Genomic DNA, 15,027 nt, shown 5'->3' with positions numbered 1-15,027 from the left:
GTGTCATTCTCTCCTCGTCAGCCTCGTCAGCACCATGCATCGCCAGCAACTCCTCCTGCGGCCTCCTGAATTCCTCCTGCTCACCATTCTGCTTATCTTCGGTCAGTATCTTCATCCTCCTCCTTTTACGACTTCTCTCTCTTCACGCCTCACCATCAGTCTCACTCTTTGTATAACTCGGTCTTCAATTCACAATCCATATTCGGTATTTCATTTTCCTGTTCGTTTTCATTTTCTTTTCTTATCCCCAATTTCCTTTTCCTTATTTCAACTTATTTCAACTCGGTCTTTCATTCATTATCCACATTTTATTTAATTTTCCTTTTCGTTTTCATTTTCTTTTCTTATCCCCTATTTACTTTTCCTAGATCAGTATTCCTTATTTCAGCTTATTTCAAATCGGTCTTCCATTCATTACCCACATTCGGTATTTAATTTTCCTGTTCGTTTTCATTTTCTTTTCTATTCCCTATTAACTTTTCTTTGATCAGTATTCCTTATTTCAACTTATTTCAGTTTGTTGCATGAATATGTTGGTTTGTGTACAATTGTTTTCGCTTTATCCATTATATTTGAGAATTAACCAGATGTATTTAATAAAAGGTGATGTTATCGTAGATTTCTCCGATCATTTCAGATTCTATTGACATTATAACTTTTGGTTTTAAGATATGAGATTCGGTAAACTCTCCTGACCAACTAAATTATTCATACAATACATCATAAAATAGGGATGTGCTACAGAATAAAAACCTGATGTGTTAGCAAAAAATGGATGCCATATTTGAAATCAGCACCTCAAAATTAGCCTAAAACAACCACAAAACCTTGGTCCGCAAAAAGTGGGTTGACCAGTGTAATCCATAACCCAAGTTCCTTTTCTTTTTTTATTCCACATTCAAGCTCGTCCACCCTTCATCCACTCTTCAAACTAACCCCTTCTTTTAGTATTCCACATTCCTTCTCTCCATTCTAGCCGCGCCTTCATCTCGTCCACATTCATTCTGCTCCACCTGTCATCCACATACTCGGTTCTTCATCTCTCCTTTTTATTACTTTTATCTTTTTTTCATTTTCATCTTCATATTTTCTTTGCAGACCAAGACATTATTTCAAGTGTTCCTCTTCTCTCATTTCTCTATCATCTCTCTCTCTCTCTCTCTCTCTCTCTCTCTCTCTCTCTCTCTCTCTCTCTCTCTCTCTCTCTCTCTCTCTCTCTCTCAGGTCAATTACCCCATTCCGAATCAGTTTTTCCTCATTTTTCCTCATTTTTCTCACTTCTCGGTCAGTACCTTCATCATTATCATCATCATCATCATCATCTTTTTGGGACCTCTTCCACCATCGTCTTCTAAGTGTCGTTGTTGTTGTTGTTGTTGTTGTTGTTGTTGTTGTTGTTGTTCCTCCAGCATCTTCCCTCTGTTATTTTCCCTGAAGGTTGAACTCTCATTTTTTTTCTCTATTATTTCCACTAATATCCCCACGTTTCCATCCCCTCCTCAGGTCAATCTGCAACTTTTCATCGTTTGTCCTCCTCTTCCTCCTTTCTTTTCCGTCTCCTCCGTCTTCGTTTCCCTCCCGCGGGCTGCACCTTTTCCTCAGTCCCTTAACCGTAGTCCTTCCTCCTCCTCCTCTTCCTTCTCCTCACGGTATATCACCACCTGTTTTTACCCCGCCGTCTACGTTTCCCCGCCTCTCAGCTTCGTTTCCTTCCCACGAGCTTCACATTTTCTCGGCCCTGTTCCTCCTTCCACCTCCTCCTCCTCCTATTCTTTCTTCTCAGGGTATATCGTTTTTATCCCTCCCTCTACGCCTCACCGCCTCCAGAAGTAGGTCTTAATCTTAATATCGCCCGTCTTCATTTATCGCTAGGGAGTTGACATTGGGCTTCAACTTAGATTAAAAACTTCGGATAAAAGAATAGAGGACTTTGATCTTAGTTCTTTGTAGGGAGATATTTGTTAGGAAGAAAAATGCGGGATGGATTTAATTTTATTTGTCTTTCATCTCCTTTGTGTTTCTTATCTATTTCTTTTCCTTTTCCTGTTTGTTTTGTTTGTCTTTGATCGCACTTTTCTTTCTTACTTGCATATCTTTTCCTTTGCCTCTTTTTTCTTTCTGATTCATTTTTCTTTCATTTTGCTGATTTTTACTTTTCCTCTTCTTTTTCTTTCCCGTACCTCCATTTCTTTTCCTTGTCCTATTTGTTTTTAGTTTTCTCTTTTCCATTTCCTTTTTTACCTTTATTTCTTTTCCTTTTCCTTTGTTTTCTTCCTCTCTGGTTCACACTTTTCTTTAATTCTGTGTTGCATTACCTTTCCTCTTTTTTTCTTCTTTTCCCTCACCTTTGCTTCATCTCGGTCGCTCAGGAGTCTGTCACCTGGGTCGGGAGATACGCAGATATGAGTGAGGTGAATCAGCGAGGGAATGAAGGAGAGAGGGTCGCTTCAATGTTAATGGCTTTCAATCTGTTTATAGACCTTTGAAGAAGTTTCCCTTGATGTCTACTCGAGGGGAACAAACACTTTTCGAGCACCGGGTATACAGGGATCTTTGGCGGAGTACGTTATCGGAACACTGAGACGAAGCTCCATTAGTCGACTGTTTCCTCCTGGTTGATTTTCCATTTGGGTTTGCTTTTGGTTATACTGACGAGGCTGTGGCGAGGTTAAGTAGGAGAGAGCGAACTGGTATATTGGTATAGATGAAAGAGAATCAGATACTACTTTTATCATCTGAAGCTATTGAATGTATACTCTATAGGTAATTTAAATGATGCAGTTGCGAGGTGAAAGAACAGGAAGCGAACTGGTATATTGATATAGATGAAAGAGAATCAAATACTACTCTTATCATCTGAAGCCATTGAATGTATACTCTATAGGTAATTTAAATGATGCAGTTGCGAGGTGAAAGAACAGGAAGTGAACTGGTATCCTGGGAGAGAGGAGAGGGAATCAGGTAATACCGCTCTAACATCTGAAGCCATTGAACGTGCACTCTATTGGTAAATTAACTGAGGCTTCGGCGAGGTTATGTATTAGGAAGGAATTGGTTTACGCGAAGAGATGAGAGGGAAAGGTAAGGCAACACAGAATTAAAGAAAAGGGTGAACCAGAGAGGATGAAAACAAAGGAAAAGGAACAGAAATAAAGGTAAAAGAAGGAAAATGAAACGAGACAAAACTAAAAACATTCCATCATCATAAATCATTGAACGCGCACTCTATAGGTAATGTAATTGAGGTTGTAGCGAGTTTAAAAGGAGTAGGATGCGAACTGGTATACGCGAAGAGATGAGAGGGAATCAAGTACCATTCCATCATCATAAATCATTGAACGCGCACTCTATAGGTAATGTAATTGAGGCTATAGCGAGTTTAAAAGGAGTAGGATGCGAACTGGTATACGCGAAGAGATGAGAGGGAATCAAGTACCATTCCATCATCATAAATCATTGAACGCGCACTCTATAGGTAATGTAAATGAGGTTGTAGCGAGTTTAAGTAGTAGGAGGGAAGTGGTTTACGCGAAGAGATGAGAGGGAATCAAGTACCATTCCATCATCATAAATCATTGAACGCGCACTCTATAGGTAATATAATTGAGGCTATAGCGAGTTTAAGGAGTAGGATGCGAACTGGTATACTGTGAGAGATGAGAAGGAATAAAAAACCAGCATCAATCAGCGATCCTACACACTATAAGTAATGTGATCGAGGTCGCAACAAGAGTCGAGGGTAAGAAGCCAAATTGTATACTGGGTTAGACGAGAGGGAATCGGGTACCATTCTGTCATCATCAGTTAGTGAACATCCACCCGGAAATAACCTCTTTTTTGACCTCTCCTTCTTTTCTCTTTAGCCGGAGTTTAGCGGCTTTTTCCTTTTCCCTTGAGCTGCCTCCTTGCTGTAAAAAAAAATCATATACGCGAAGCCGTAGCGAGAGTTGAAAGTAGGAAGCCCAATGGTGTTATGGGGGAAAGGCGACAGCTTGAAGGCGTGACAAGATCCAAAGTTAGGAAAGTATCTGTTGCCGTGGGAGGGATGCGGAAGTTTGAAGCCAAGTTTGTAGGGGATCAGATACCATTCCTCTTGAGCTGATGCGTTGAGTCGTCACCACCTGGAACTAACAAAGAACAAAGTAAACGGATAGACAAAGGAATCCTTGAGAGAGAAGATCACATGTCACTAAAAGAAACAAGAGGGAAGAGAAAGAACGAATCGAGAAAAAGTATATTATAAAAACGAGACGCGTGAGAACAACAGAGAATAATGAAGAGGAGCACAACGAAGCACCGGATAAGGGAAGAACCATCACCACAAAGAAAGAAGGAGGAAAAAGAACGCAAATTAGGAAAACTCTATTACGAAGACTAGACGCGTCAGAACAATGGCGAAGTAAAGGAAAAATAAAAAAAAAGAGAAGCAAAACGGAACACGACGAAAAAGGGAAAAACTGACACTATACAGAAAGAAAAAAGAAGAAAAAAACACAAATTAGGAAAACTATATTACCAAGACTAGACGCGAAAGAACTAAGGGCGAACTAATGAAAGAAAAAAAGAAGAGGAGCAAAACGAGAACGCTGAGGAAAGAAAGACAGGAAGAAGGAAGAGAACCATAGGAAAGAAACCAAGAACTACTCCACCGGTGAAGAGAAAGGAGAAAAAAACACTACCACGGCGCAAGGGTAAGAACAAGGGCGAACTCGAACTAGAGGAAGAATAAAGAGAAGCAAAACGAGAACACAAGGGAAAAGAGAAGACGAAAAGAACAAAGAAGAGAAAGAACCATAGAGAGGAACCACGAACCACACCACCAAAGGGAAAGAAAGGGAACAGGAAACACTACCACAACACAAGGAAGACTAAGGAAGAGGAGAAAAATGAGAAAACACCGAAAAAGGGAAAAACAAAGAACAAGGAAGAGAAAGAACCATAGAGAGGAACCACGAACCACACCACCAAAGGGAAAGAAAGGGAACAGGAAACACTACCACAACACAAGGAAGACTAAGGAAGAGGAGAAAAATGAGAAAACACCGAAAAAGGGAAAAACAAAGAACAAGGAAGAGAAAGAACCATAGAAAGGAACCACGAACCACACCACCAAAGGGAAAGAAAGGGAAACACTACCACAACATAAGGAAGAATAAAGAAAAGAAAAAACTAGACAACAACGAGAAATGGGGAAAAAAGAACAAAGACCTGAAAGAATCACAGAAAGGAACCACGAATAAAAACGAATCACAAAGGAAAATGGAAGAAAACAATGAAACAAGAAAGAAAACCATGGAAAGAGATCACGAATTACTACACCACCAAATGCAAATAAAAGAAGCAGAAAACACTAGCACAACAGAAGGAAGAATAAAGAAAAGGAGCAAAACAAAACAACAACAACAGAAAAGCGAAGAAAAGAAAAAGGACAAAGAAAGGAGCCATAGAAAGGGACCCATTAGCTACTACACCACCAAAGAGCAAGTAAGGGAAAAGGAACCCTCGGCAAAACATTGATTATTGGAGTCTTATAAAGCCCTGACCGACCTGCTCCTTCACCTGTGCGGGCCATACACATTCTTTCTTACCTGGGGGTTTATTGAAGCGTGTGGCCCTACCTGTGTGTTTACCTGTCTGTTGCTCGACCTCTAGTTATTAATTGTTTAGGCGCCTTCCTCGTTCCCTCCATCTTCTTCTCTTCTTCTTCTTCTTTTCGTTTATGGGGTTGGACTTCCCCCTTTCGCTGGAGCATAAAACTGATAAGGATTTTTACGACATTATTTATTGGTTTATCTATTTTTTTTGTACCATTCTCTCTCTCTCTCTCTCTCTCTCTCTCTCTCTCTCTCTCTCTCTCTCTCTCTCTCTCTCTCTCTCTCTCTCTCTCTCTCTCTCTCTCTCTCTCTCTCTCTCTCTCTCTCTCTCTCTCGCACATTTTTTCCTTTCTAACATCTTTTATTTTATTTTCTGATTTTTTCGTTCATGCCGTTCACCTCCTCATCGTTCTTCATCCCTCGAACATTTCTCGTTAGATTCTTGTCCTTGGAATGTCTGGAGGTGGGTGTAGCGACGCGTTGTCTCCCACGCGTGCCCTTGGTGAACTTGTGGGGGTGGGGGGTCGAAGAGACTTAAGATGAAGAGAATTTTAATATCCACAAGCTGCTTTTTAAAATAATGTAGTCGGTCAGATCATTATGTACCGGGAGCGAAAGTGGTGGAAAACAGGAATATGGGAGTTCTTTTTCCTCTTTCTTCTTCTTTTTTCTCTTTCTCCTTTTCATCTTCCTCTTCTTTTTCCTCGTCCCTCTCCGTTTTCGTCTGATTTTCCTTTTTCTCCTTCTTCTTTCTCTCCTCTTTCTCCTCCTCCTCGTAGTCCTCCTCCTCCTCCTCCTTCTCCTTCTCATCATCATCATCATCATCATCATTATTGTCACTATTATAACCTTAAACCGAGCAGAGGAATACGAGAGAAGGTTCAGAAAAGGATAAAAAGTAACACTAGATTAAAAAAAAAAAAGTATACCCCCCTAAAAAAAAGAACCATTGATAAGGTCACCGCTGCCACTCACACATATCCAATTATACATACACCCCCATACACACATACATACACACATACACACACTCGTCCACTCCCATACACACACACACACACATACCAACACTCACTCTTACGTTGCCATACACACACATACACACACCCTTACACTCCCATACACACACACACACACACACACACACACACACATACCAACACTCACTCTTACGTTGCCATACACACACATACACACACCCTTACACTCCCATACACACATACACACACATACCAACACTCACTCTTACGTTGCCATACACACACATACACACACCCTTACACTCCCATACACACATACACACACATACCAACACTCACTCTTACGTTGCCATACACACACATACACACACTCCCATACACACACACACACACACATACCAACACTCACTCTTACGTTGCCATACACACACATACACACACCCTTACACTCCCATACACACATACATACTTACACTCCCATACATATACACATACTTCTATCACTGACACCACCTCACGCACATACGTATATACACGGGTCACGATACACGCAGTTAAGGGTTACAGACAGACACTGAGGGCGAAATGTGTGTGTGTGTGTGTGTGTGTGTGTGTGTGTGTGTGTGTGTGTGTGTGTGTGTGTGTGTGTGTGTGTTGCCAGGCCATGCAGCAGATGCGAAATTAAAAAAAAAAAAGAGGCGGTGCATTCAGTCATACTACATTCAGCCTCACCGAGTTTTCACTTTTCTTTCTTTTCATGCGTCCTCTTATTTTTTTTTTCTTGCTTTTTTTTTTTTTCCTGTGTGTGTGTTTTGCCTCCAGCGTCCACTTCCCACGCCCGCTCGCTCGCTCTCATATTCTTTTCTTTTCCGTATCTCGTCATCCATTTGGTTCTTCATGACTGTCAAAAAGAAAAAAAAGCATCAGTTGGTTCTCTATGACAACACACACACACACACAAAAAAAATATATATATATTGCTCACCTGAATAACTTTTTTTCTCCCATTCTTTTTCTCTTCTCTGCCTTCCACTCAATTTCAGTTCTAGCACACCTTTACCTTTACTTGTTGTATGCCCTTCCCTCCCCAAGTTCCAGGCGCCGTACAGACAGACCACCTCCTACGTTACAGGCCCCTGACATAATATCGTGCACATTCTATACATTCTACACCAGGCAGGTTCTCCTTACTGTAACGTTCACACCCTATACGATCTCCTCTGATGGCTCACATTGTATTGTCTATATAGAGTTTGATCGCTCATCCACTTGCGTTAGTCCATTTAGTTCTGAAAAAATGTATATACTCTGAAAATTTGACCTGATGCATGAAATTAAAAGACAGAAAATTGATGAATGAACTCTAAAAAATACTACGAAAATTTGACGATGGATGAAAATGAGTAAAAAAAATAGTACTGAATAAAAACCTTTGCAAATTTGTCTTGCTGTATGAAGAAGGTTGATCTGATGTATGAAAATGTGGCCCGGTGAAATATTTGTTGACCTAAAGTATGAAAATTTAAGTCCAAAGTGATCAGTATGCCTTCTGTATTTTGACGTTATTTTGTTTTAATGCTTCACCTTAGTAACTGAACTGAAGGAAAATTATTGTCCCTTTCAGCTTAATAATTGAAATGAAGGAAAATTACTGTCCCTTTCAGCTTAATAATTGAAATGAAGGAAAATGTTTGGCCCTTTCAGCTTAATAATTGAAATGAAGGAAAATGTTTGGCCCTTTCAGCTTAATAATTGAAATGAAGGAAAATTATTGGCCCTTTCAGCTTAATAATTGAAATGAAGGAAAATGTTTGTCCCTTTCAGCTTAATAATTGAAATGAAGGAAAATGTTTGGCCCTTTCAGCTTAATAATTGAAATGAAGGAAAATTATTGTTCCTTTCAGCTTAATAATTGAAATGAAGGAAAATGTTTGGCCCTTTCAGCTTAATAATTGAAATGAAGGAAAATTATTGGCCCTTTCAGCTTAATAATTGAAATGAAGGAAATTTTTTGTCCCTTTCAGCTTAATAATTGAAATGAAGGAAATTTTTTGTCCCTTTCAGCTTAATAATTGAAATGAAGGAAATTTTTTGTCCCTTTCAGCTTAATAATTGAAATGAAGGAAAATTACTGTCCCTTTCAGCTTAATAATGGAAATGATGGAAAATGTTTGTTCCTTTCAGCTTAATAATGGAAATGAAGGAAAATGTTTGTCCCTTTCAGCTTAATAATTGAAATGAAGGAAAATGTTTGGCCCTTTCAGCTTAATAATTGAAATGAAGGAAAATTTTTGTCCCTTTCAGCTTAATAATTGAAATGAAGGAAAATGTTTGTCCCTTTCAGCTTAATAATTGAAATGATGGAAAATGTTTGGCCCTTTCAGCTTAATAATTGAAATGATGGAAAATGTTTGTCCCTTTCAGCTTAATAATTGAAATGATGGAAAATGTTTGGCCCTTTCAGCTTAATAATTGAAATGATGGAAAATGTTTGGCCCTTTCAGCTTAATAATTAAAATGATGGAAAATGTTTGGCCCTTTCAGCTTAATAATTGAAATGAAGGAAAATGTTTGTCCCTTTCAGCTTAATAATTGAAATGATGGAAAATGTTTGGCCCTTTCAGCTTAATAATTGAAATGATGGAAAATGTTTGTCCCTTTCAGCTTAATAATTGAAATGATGGAAAATTTCAGGCCCTTCAATAATTGAAATGAAGGAAAATGTTTGTCCCTTTCAGCTTAATAATTGAAATGAAGGAAAATTTTGCCTTTCAGCTTAATAATTGAAATGATGGAAAATGTTTGGCCCTTTCAGCTTAATAATTGAAATGATGGAAAATGTTTGGCCCTTTCAGCTTAATAATTGAAATGATGGAAATTTTTTTGTCCCTTTCAGCTTAATAATTGAAATGAAGGAAAATTATTGGCCCTTTCAGCTTAATAATTGAAATGAAGGAAAATGTTTGTCCCTTTCAGCTTAATAATTGAAATGAAGGAAAATGTTTGGCCCTTTCAGCTTAATAATTGAAATGATGGAAAATGTTTGGCCCTTTCAGCTTAATAACTGAAATGATGGAAAATGTTTGGCCCTTTCAGCTTAATAATTGAAATGATGGAAAAGCATTGTCCACTTCAGCTTAATAATTGAACTGAAAGACAATTATCGTTCAAACTATCTATTCTTTTTCGTTATATTAGTCGGTATGCTGCTTATGATTTTGCAAGCATATTCAAATTACAATATTTCATGACGCCATTTATTGCTGATTTTGTGCAACTCTGACCTTTAACTCTCGCGTATCCATATTATTTCTCTAGCAAAGGAACTGCAATGATGAAACGCCTTCCCCTCCTCTGCAAGTGTTCATTTCCCAGCGAGCATTCTGCGAGTCCATCTGAATATTGTTATAAGCCTCTTTCCTTTTCTTTTTAATTCATTCCTCTTTTCACTTGTTTTCATTTCTCTGGTGTTTGTATTCTTTCGTTCATACACGTCTGCGTTGTATGAATAAAAAATAAAAAATGAGACTGGTATTGTAAGTGTATTCCTACTTCACACACACACACACACACACACACACACACACACACACACACACACACACGAAACTCCAAGCATAAAAAAACCCAGACAGACAGAGACAGACAAAGGGATCCTGGTATTACTACAGAGAGATCTTATCAACAAAACAACTTTCCACTAATCAGCGTTGCCCACCGCGACTAAGCTCCTCCCCCAACACGCTGTGGGCCAATCAGAGGCGTAGACAGCCGGCAACCCCATTCGGCAGAGGGCTCGCGCTCGTGACGGGAATGCGAAAACAAGACCAAGACCATGGAGACGGATAAACAAATGAAGGTCGTGAAGATCAGTGTTGCCAAGTCATCGTTAGAGGGGTCCGCGGCTTTCCACGCCCCAAAAGTAGCCTCTCAAAATAGCCCAACACTTAAACAACGGTGCGCCTTCTGTAGAAATATAGCTGATGTAGGTTATGGAAATAGTATGTTACATGTCCCGCAGATTTCCACGCCCCTCCGAAAATAGTAGCCTCTCAGAATACCCTAACATGAAAACATCGGGGCCTTTCAATAAACAACGGTAGAAAATAAGTATAGATAATGGTACGTTATGGAAATAGTATTTCCACGCCCTCCGAAAATTCAAAGTAGCCTAACATGAAAATATCGGTGCCTTTCAATAAACAACGGTAGAAAAGAAGTATAGAAAATGGAACGTTATGGAATTAGTATGTTACGTGTCCGCAGATTTCCACGCCCCTCCGAAAATAGTAGCCCCTCAAAATAGCCTAACATGAAAACATCGGGGCCTTTCAATAAACAACGGTAGAAAAGAAGTATAGAAAATGGTACGTTATGGAAATAGTATGTTACATGTCCGCAGATTTTCACGCCCCTCCGAAAATAGTAGCCCCTCAAAGTAGCCTAAAAATAGTAGCCCCTCAAAGTAGCCTAACATGAAAATATCGGTGCCTTTCAATAAACAACGGTAGAAAATAAGTATTGAAAATGGTACGTTATGGAAATAGTATGTTACATGTCCGCAGATTTTCACGCCCCTCCGAAAATAGTAGCCCCTCAAAGTAGCCTAAAAATAGTAGCCCCTCAAAGTAGCCTAACATGAAAACATCGGGGCTTTTCAATAAACATCGGTAGAAAATAAGTATAGAAAATGGTACGTTATGGAAATAGCATGTTACGTGTCCGCGGTATTCCACGCCCCAAAAGTAGCCTCTCAAAATAGCCCAACTTGAAAACAAAGGTACCTTTCAATAAAACAAACAAATAAACGAAAACAAAACAAACAAACAAACCAATAAAAAAACGATGCACCTGTAGAAATATAGAAAATTGAAGTTATTGAAATTGTGTGTTACATGTCCGCAGATTTCCACGCACTAAAAAATAACTCAAAATAGCCCAACATGGAAAGAATGATGGCTTTCAATAAACAACGATATTCTGATTCTCAATAAATAAATAAAATACTACGTTATGTTAAACCCACAACCCATCATTTCAATTGTTGAACGCGGAGTAATTAAACAAATATATAAATAAAAAAATGCAATATACCACGCAGGAATAAATTAAGTCGACGTGATGTAAAACCCGCAACCCGTCTCCTCAAAATTCAATGTTTAACGCGGGAGCTCTTAGCAAATAACACAGAATACGTACCACGACACACCGGCTGCAGAAATAATACAGAAACCTCGACGTTATGTAAAGCCCGCAGACCGCCACTTCAAATGTGTTTAACGCGGAAACTCTTCAGAAATCACCGACTTTGGGAAACGTCATCGTGGTGGTGGTGGTGGTGGTGGTAGGGAGAATCTGAGGGTCTGTGTTGGTATTTTACACGCAGCAGGACAATTTCCCAAAGGGTTTCTCTCAGTATATTTTTTTCTTTATTTTTGGTGATGGTGTTGTTGGTGGAGGTGGTGACGGGTGGGTAAAATATAAGTCTAGGGGATGGTGGTGATAGGGGTGATGGTGGTGGTGGTGATGATGGAGAGAATCTAGGTGGTTGTGGTGGTGGTGCTGGTGGAGGTGGCGAGAGCTGTGAAAATGCTGACAAGACTTATCAAACACGTTAATTTCATGGCCCGAATGAATGTTACAAAGAGCTGTGACCTTGAACACCGCTGGCGGACGAAGAGAACCAATGAGCCGCAGATCAATTCCGTTTGACAGATGACGGATTGCCGATGAAGGATGAGCGATGGGTGATTAATACTCGCCTCGCTGCCTCCGAACAATACTCAATGCGCGAGTGTGGCCGTTTGTGTCGAAGGCTTTCCGACTATTTAATTTTTTATTGCCTCATTAATTATTCCTTTTTACCTTTATTGAATGAGAGAAAGGGGTGGGAAAAGAGGTGGGGGGCTGGGGGAAGGAGTGCGGAGTGGGGGAGAAGGCTGAGGTGGGGGCATGAATGAATGACAAAGGTGTGTGTGTGTGTGTGTGTGTGTGTGTGTGTGTGTGTGTGTGTGTGTGTGTGTGTAGGTTGGCCAAATGATTTCAAGTCGTACAAAGGTAAAACAAGTTGACAAATCGTATTCCTTTTGTTCCTCTCTTCCTTTTCTTTATTTTCTTCCTTCTTTCTTTCCTTCCTTTACTCCTCTCCTTTCTTCCTCAATTTTTTCCTTCTTTCCTTCTGCCTCATATTTTTTCCTTTTCTTTCTTTTTTTTCCTTTCTCCCTTGTTTTCCTTTCTTCTTCCTCCTCCCTCCCTATTTTCTCCCTTTTTTCTCTTCCTTGTCTTAACTTACTTGGCCCACATACTTACTTACTAACTCACTAACTTCCCTGCCTCTCTTTCCTTCCTTCCATAATCCTCCTTCTTTCTCTCCTCTGTCCTTTGCCTACTTACCTTACATACTGACCTATTTGCTGACTTACTAACTGAAGTGCCCTCCTACTTATCTACTTATCTCCCCTACCTACCTTACCTGCCTACCTCCATCTACCTGCTTGATTAGACTCGCCACCTTCACGGCCACTCATTCAAGGTTTCTCAATATAGTTAATCTCGCACTTAAGTTGCCAATCAATTTCGTCAGCGTTATATTATTGTCAGGCCACTTCATTTCTCGTTACTCCATTTTATTCCTGAGTGCCATTAAGTTTTGAAGTTCGAGGTTCCCGCCAACGCGATGCGACGTGGTGGAGGGAGGGAGTGAGTGTGCTTGGCGTGAGGGGACAGCGTTTGAGTGGCTTTTTCTGGCTCGTGATCGGCTTCGTCTTCTGTTTTTTTTTCTTTCAATTTTCTTCTTTATGACTTATCTTTTTATGTTCTCGTTTTCATTTTTCATTTTTTCTTTTATATTGTTGTTGTTGTTGTTGTTCTCTTCTTCTTCTTCTTCTTCTTCTTCTTCTTCTTCTTCTTCTTCTTCTTCTTTTTCTTCTTCTTCTCTTAATTTGGTGTCAGTCTTTTCTGTTTTATTTTATGCTTGGTTGTATGTATATGTGTGTGTGTGTGTGTGTGTGTGTGTGTGTGTGTGTGTGTGTGTGTGTGTGTGTGAATTCACCAGATTTACTTTTATTTTTCACTTCATTTCTTATTCCCTTTTGTGTTGGTGTGTAAAGACTTTCTGCTATCGTGCGAAGCTTCCATAAAAATCCGGTCTATTTATTCATTCTGTATATCTTCCCACCAATGAGTTCTTTCTTTATAGCGTGCAAAGGCCGTGATTAATATTGCCTGCCTCGTCCCCTGCTTTCTCTGTTCACACATTGTTTATTTCGCGCGCCTCATCCTCCCCTCCTCTCCTTCCGTCTCTCCCCTTCCTTCTCTCCACTTCCCCGTCTCTCCCTTCCTTTCGTTCCTTCCCCTCTCTACCCTTTTGCCTCTTTTTCCTCTTTTGTCCCTCCGTCTCCTTCTCTCTCCACTTTCCTCTTTTTCTCCATTCCCTTCCTTTCCTGTACTCCCTCCTCCTCTTTCTCCTCCATTTTTCTCTCCCCCTTCACTCTCTTTTAACCCTTTCCATTTTCTTATCTATTTCTCTCCCCTCTCTCCTTTTCTCTTCCTCATTTCCCTTCTTCACTTCTCCCTTCTTTACTTTCTCTCTCTCTCTCTCTCTCTCTCTCTCTCTCTCTCTCTCTCTCTCTCTCTCTCTCTCTCTCTCTCTCTCTCTCTCTCTCTCTCTCTCTCTCTCCCCTACACAACCATCTCTCTTCCTTCTCTCCCTCCCTCTCCACACATTCCTCCTTCCCCCTTCCCCCAACCCTCAGGAAATGCATGCAGCGTGTAGGATTCTGGTTCTTGTGTGCGAGTAATTTCGTGCTTGTTGTCGCCATAGAATATTCACAACCTGTAGAATTGCTGGCGCCGTGAATGTGTTTAAGTGTATAATTTGCGCCATTCCTCCTTGCCTGTATTGCGCTCATTTGTTAAAAGTGTTAAGTGTGTGCTCTTTTCTTCTCCTCCTCCTCACTTTTGTATTCTAATTTCGTTGACTTTTTAAAAATTCTGTTTGTTTATTTGTTTAGGTGTTTTGTTTAATTTGTTCGTTCCTGTCTCCTGTCTTTTTACTTCTTTTTAATTCTTCGGACTTTTCTTCTTTTTCTCTTTTTTTTAAATATATCTCTGTGTATTTGTCTATCTATTTATCTATATTCATCTATTTTTCCTTCCTTCTTTCTTTCTTTCCTTCATATATTTTTTTTCGTTTAGTGTTTCTTTCCTTCCTCCTTTTCTTTCTTTTTCTTCCTTCCTTTCATTTTCTTTATTTTTTGTTTTCCTATTACTTATTTCTTTCCTTGTTTATTTTCTCTTCTTGCTCCTTATCTAATTCTTTTTTGTTTTTAATTTTTCATTTATTGTTATTCCTCCTCTTTTTCCTCTTCTCCTTCCTCTTCTTCTTCCTCTTCTCCTTCCTCTTCTTCTTCCTCTTCCTCCTTTTCAAATAATTTCGGGGCCGAATGATTTCT

At 39.6% G+C, this 15,027-nt stretch overlaps 1 protein-coding gene across 1 annotated transcript in view; it reads left to right on the top strand.

Annotated features, from left to right (window-relative positions):
- The window catches only part of LOC126986936 (uncharacterized), a 59,865-nt gene continuing 44,838 nt past the window's right edge, over nucleotides 1-15,027 (top strand). Inside the window, exon 1 of the mRNA XM_050843455.1 lies at nucleotides 1-101. Coding sequence (XP_050699412.1) covers nucleotides 35-101 — 67 coding nt within the window. The 5' untranslated portion in view covers nucleotides 1-34. The remainder of the gene's footprint in view (nucleotides 102-15,027) is intronic.

The sequence above is a fragment of the Eriocheir sinensis genome, chromosome 63 (genome assembly GCF_024679095.1).
Source record: "Eriocheir sinensis breed Jianghai 21 chromosome 63, ASM2467909v1, whole genome shotgun sequence".
Classification (NCBI taxonomy): domain Eukaryota; kingdom Metazoa; phylum Arthropoda; class Malacostraca; order Decapoda; family Varunidae; genus Eriocheir; species Eriocheir sinensis.
Note: the sequence above shows the minus strand (reverse complement) of the source record. Positions and strands in the feature narration are given on the sequence as shown.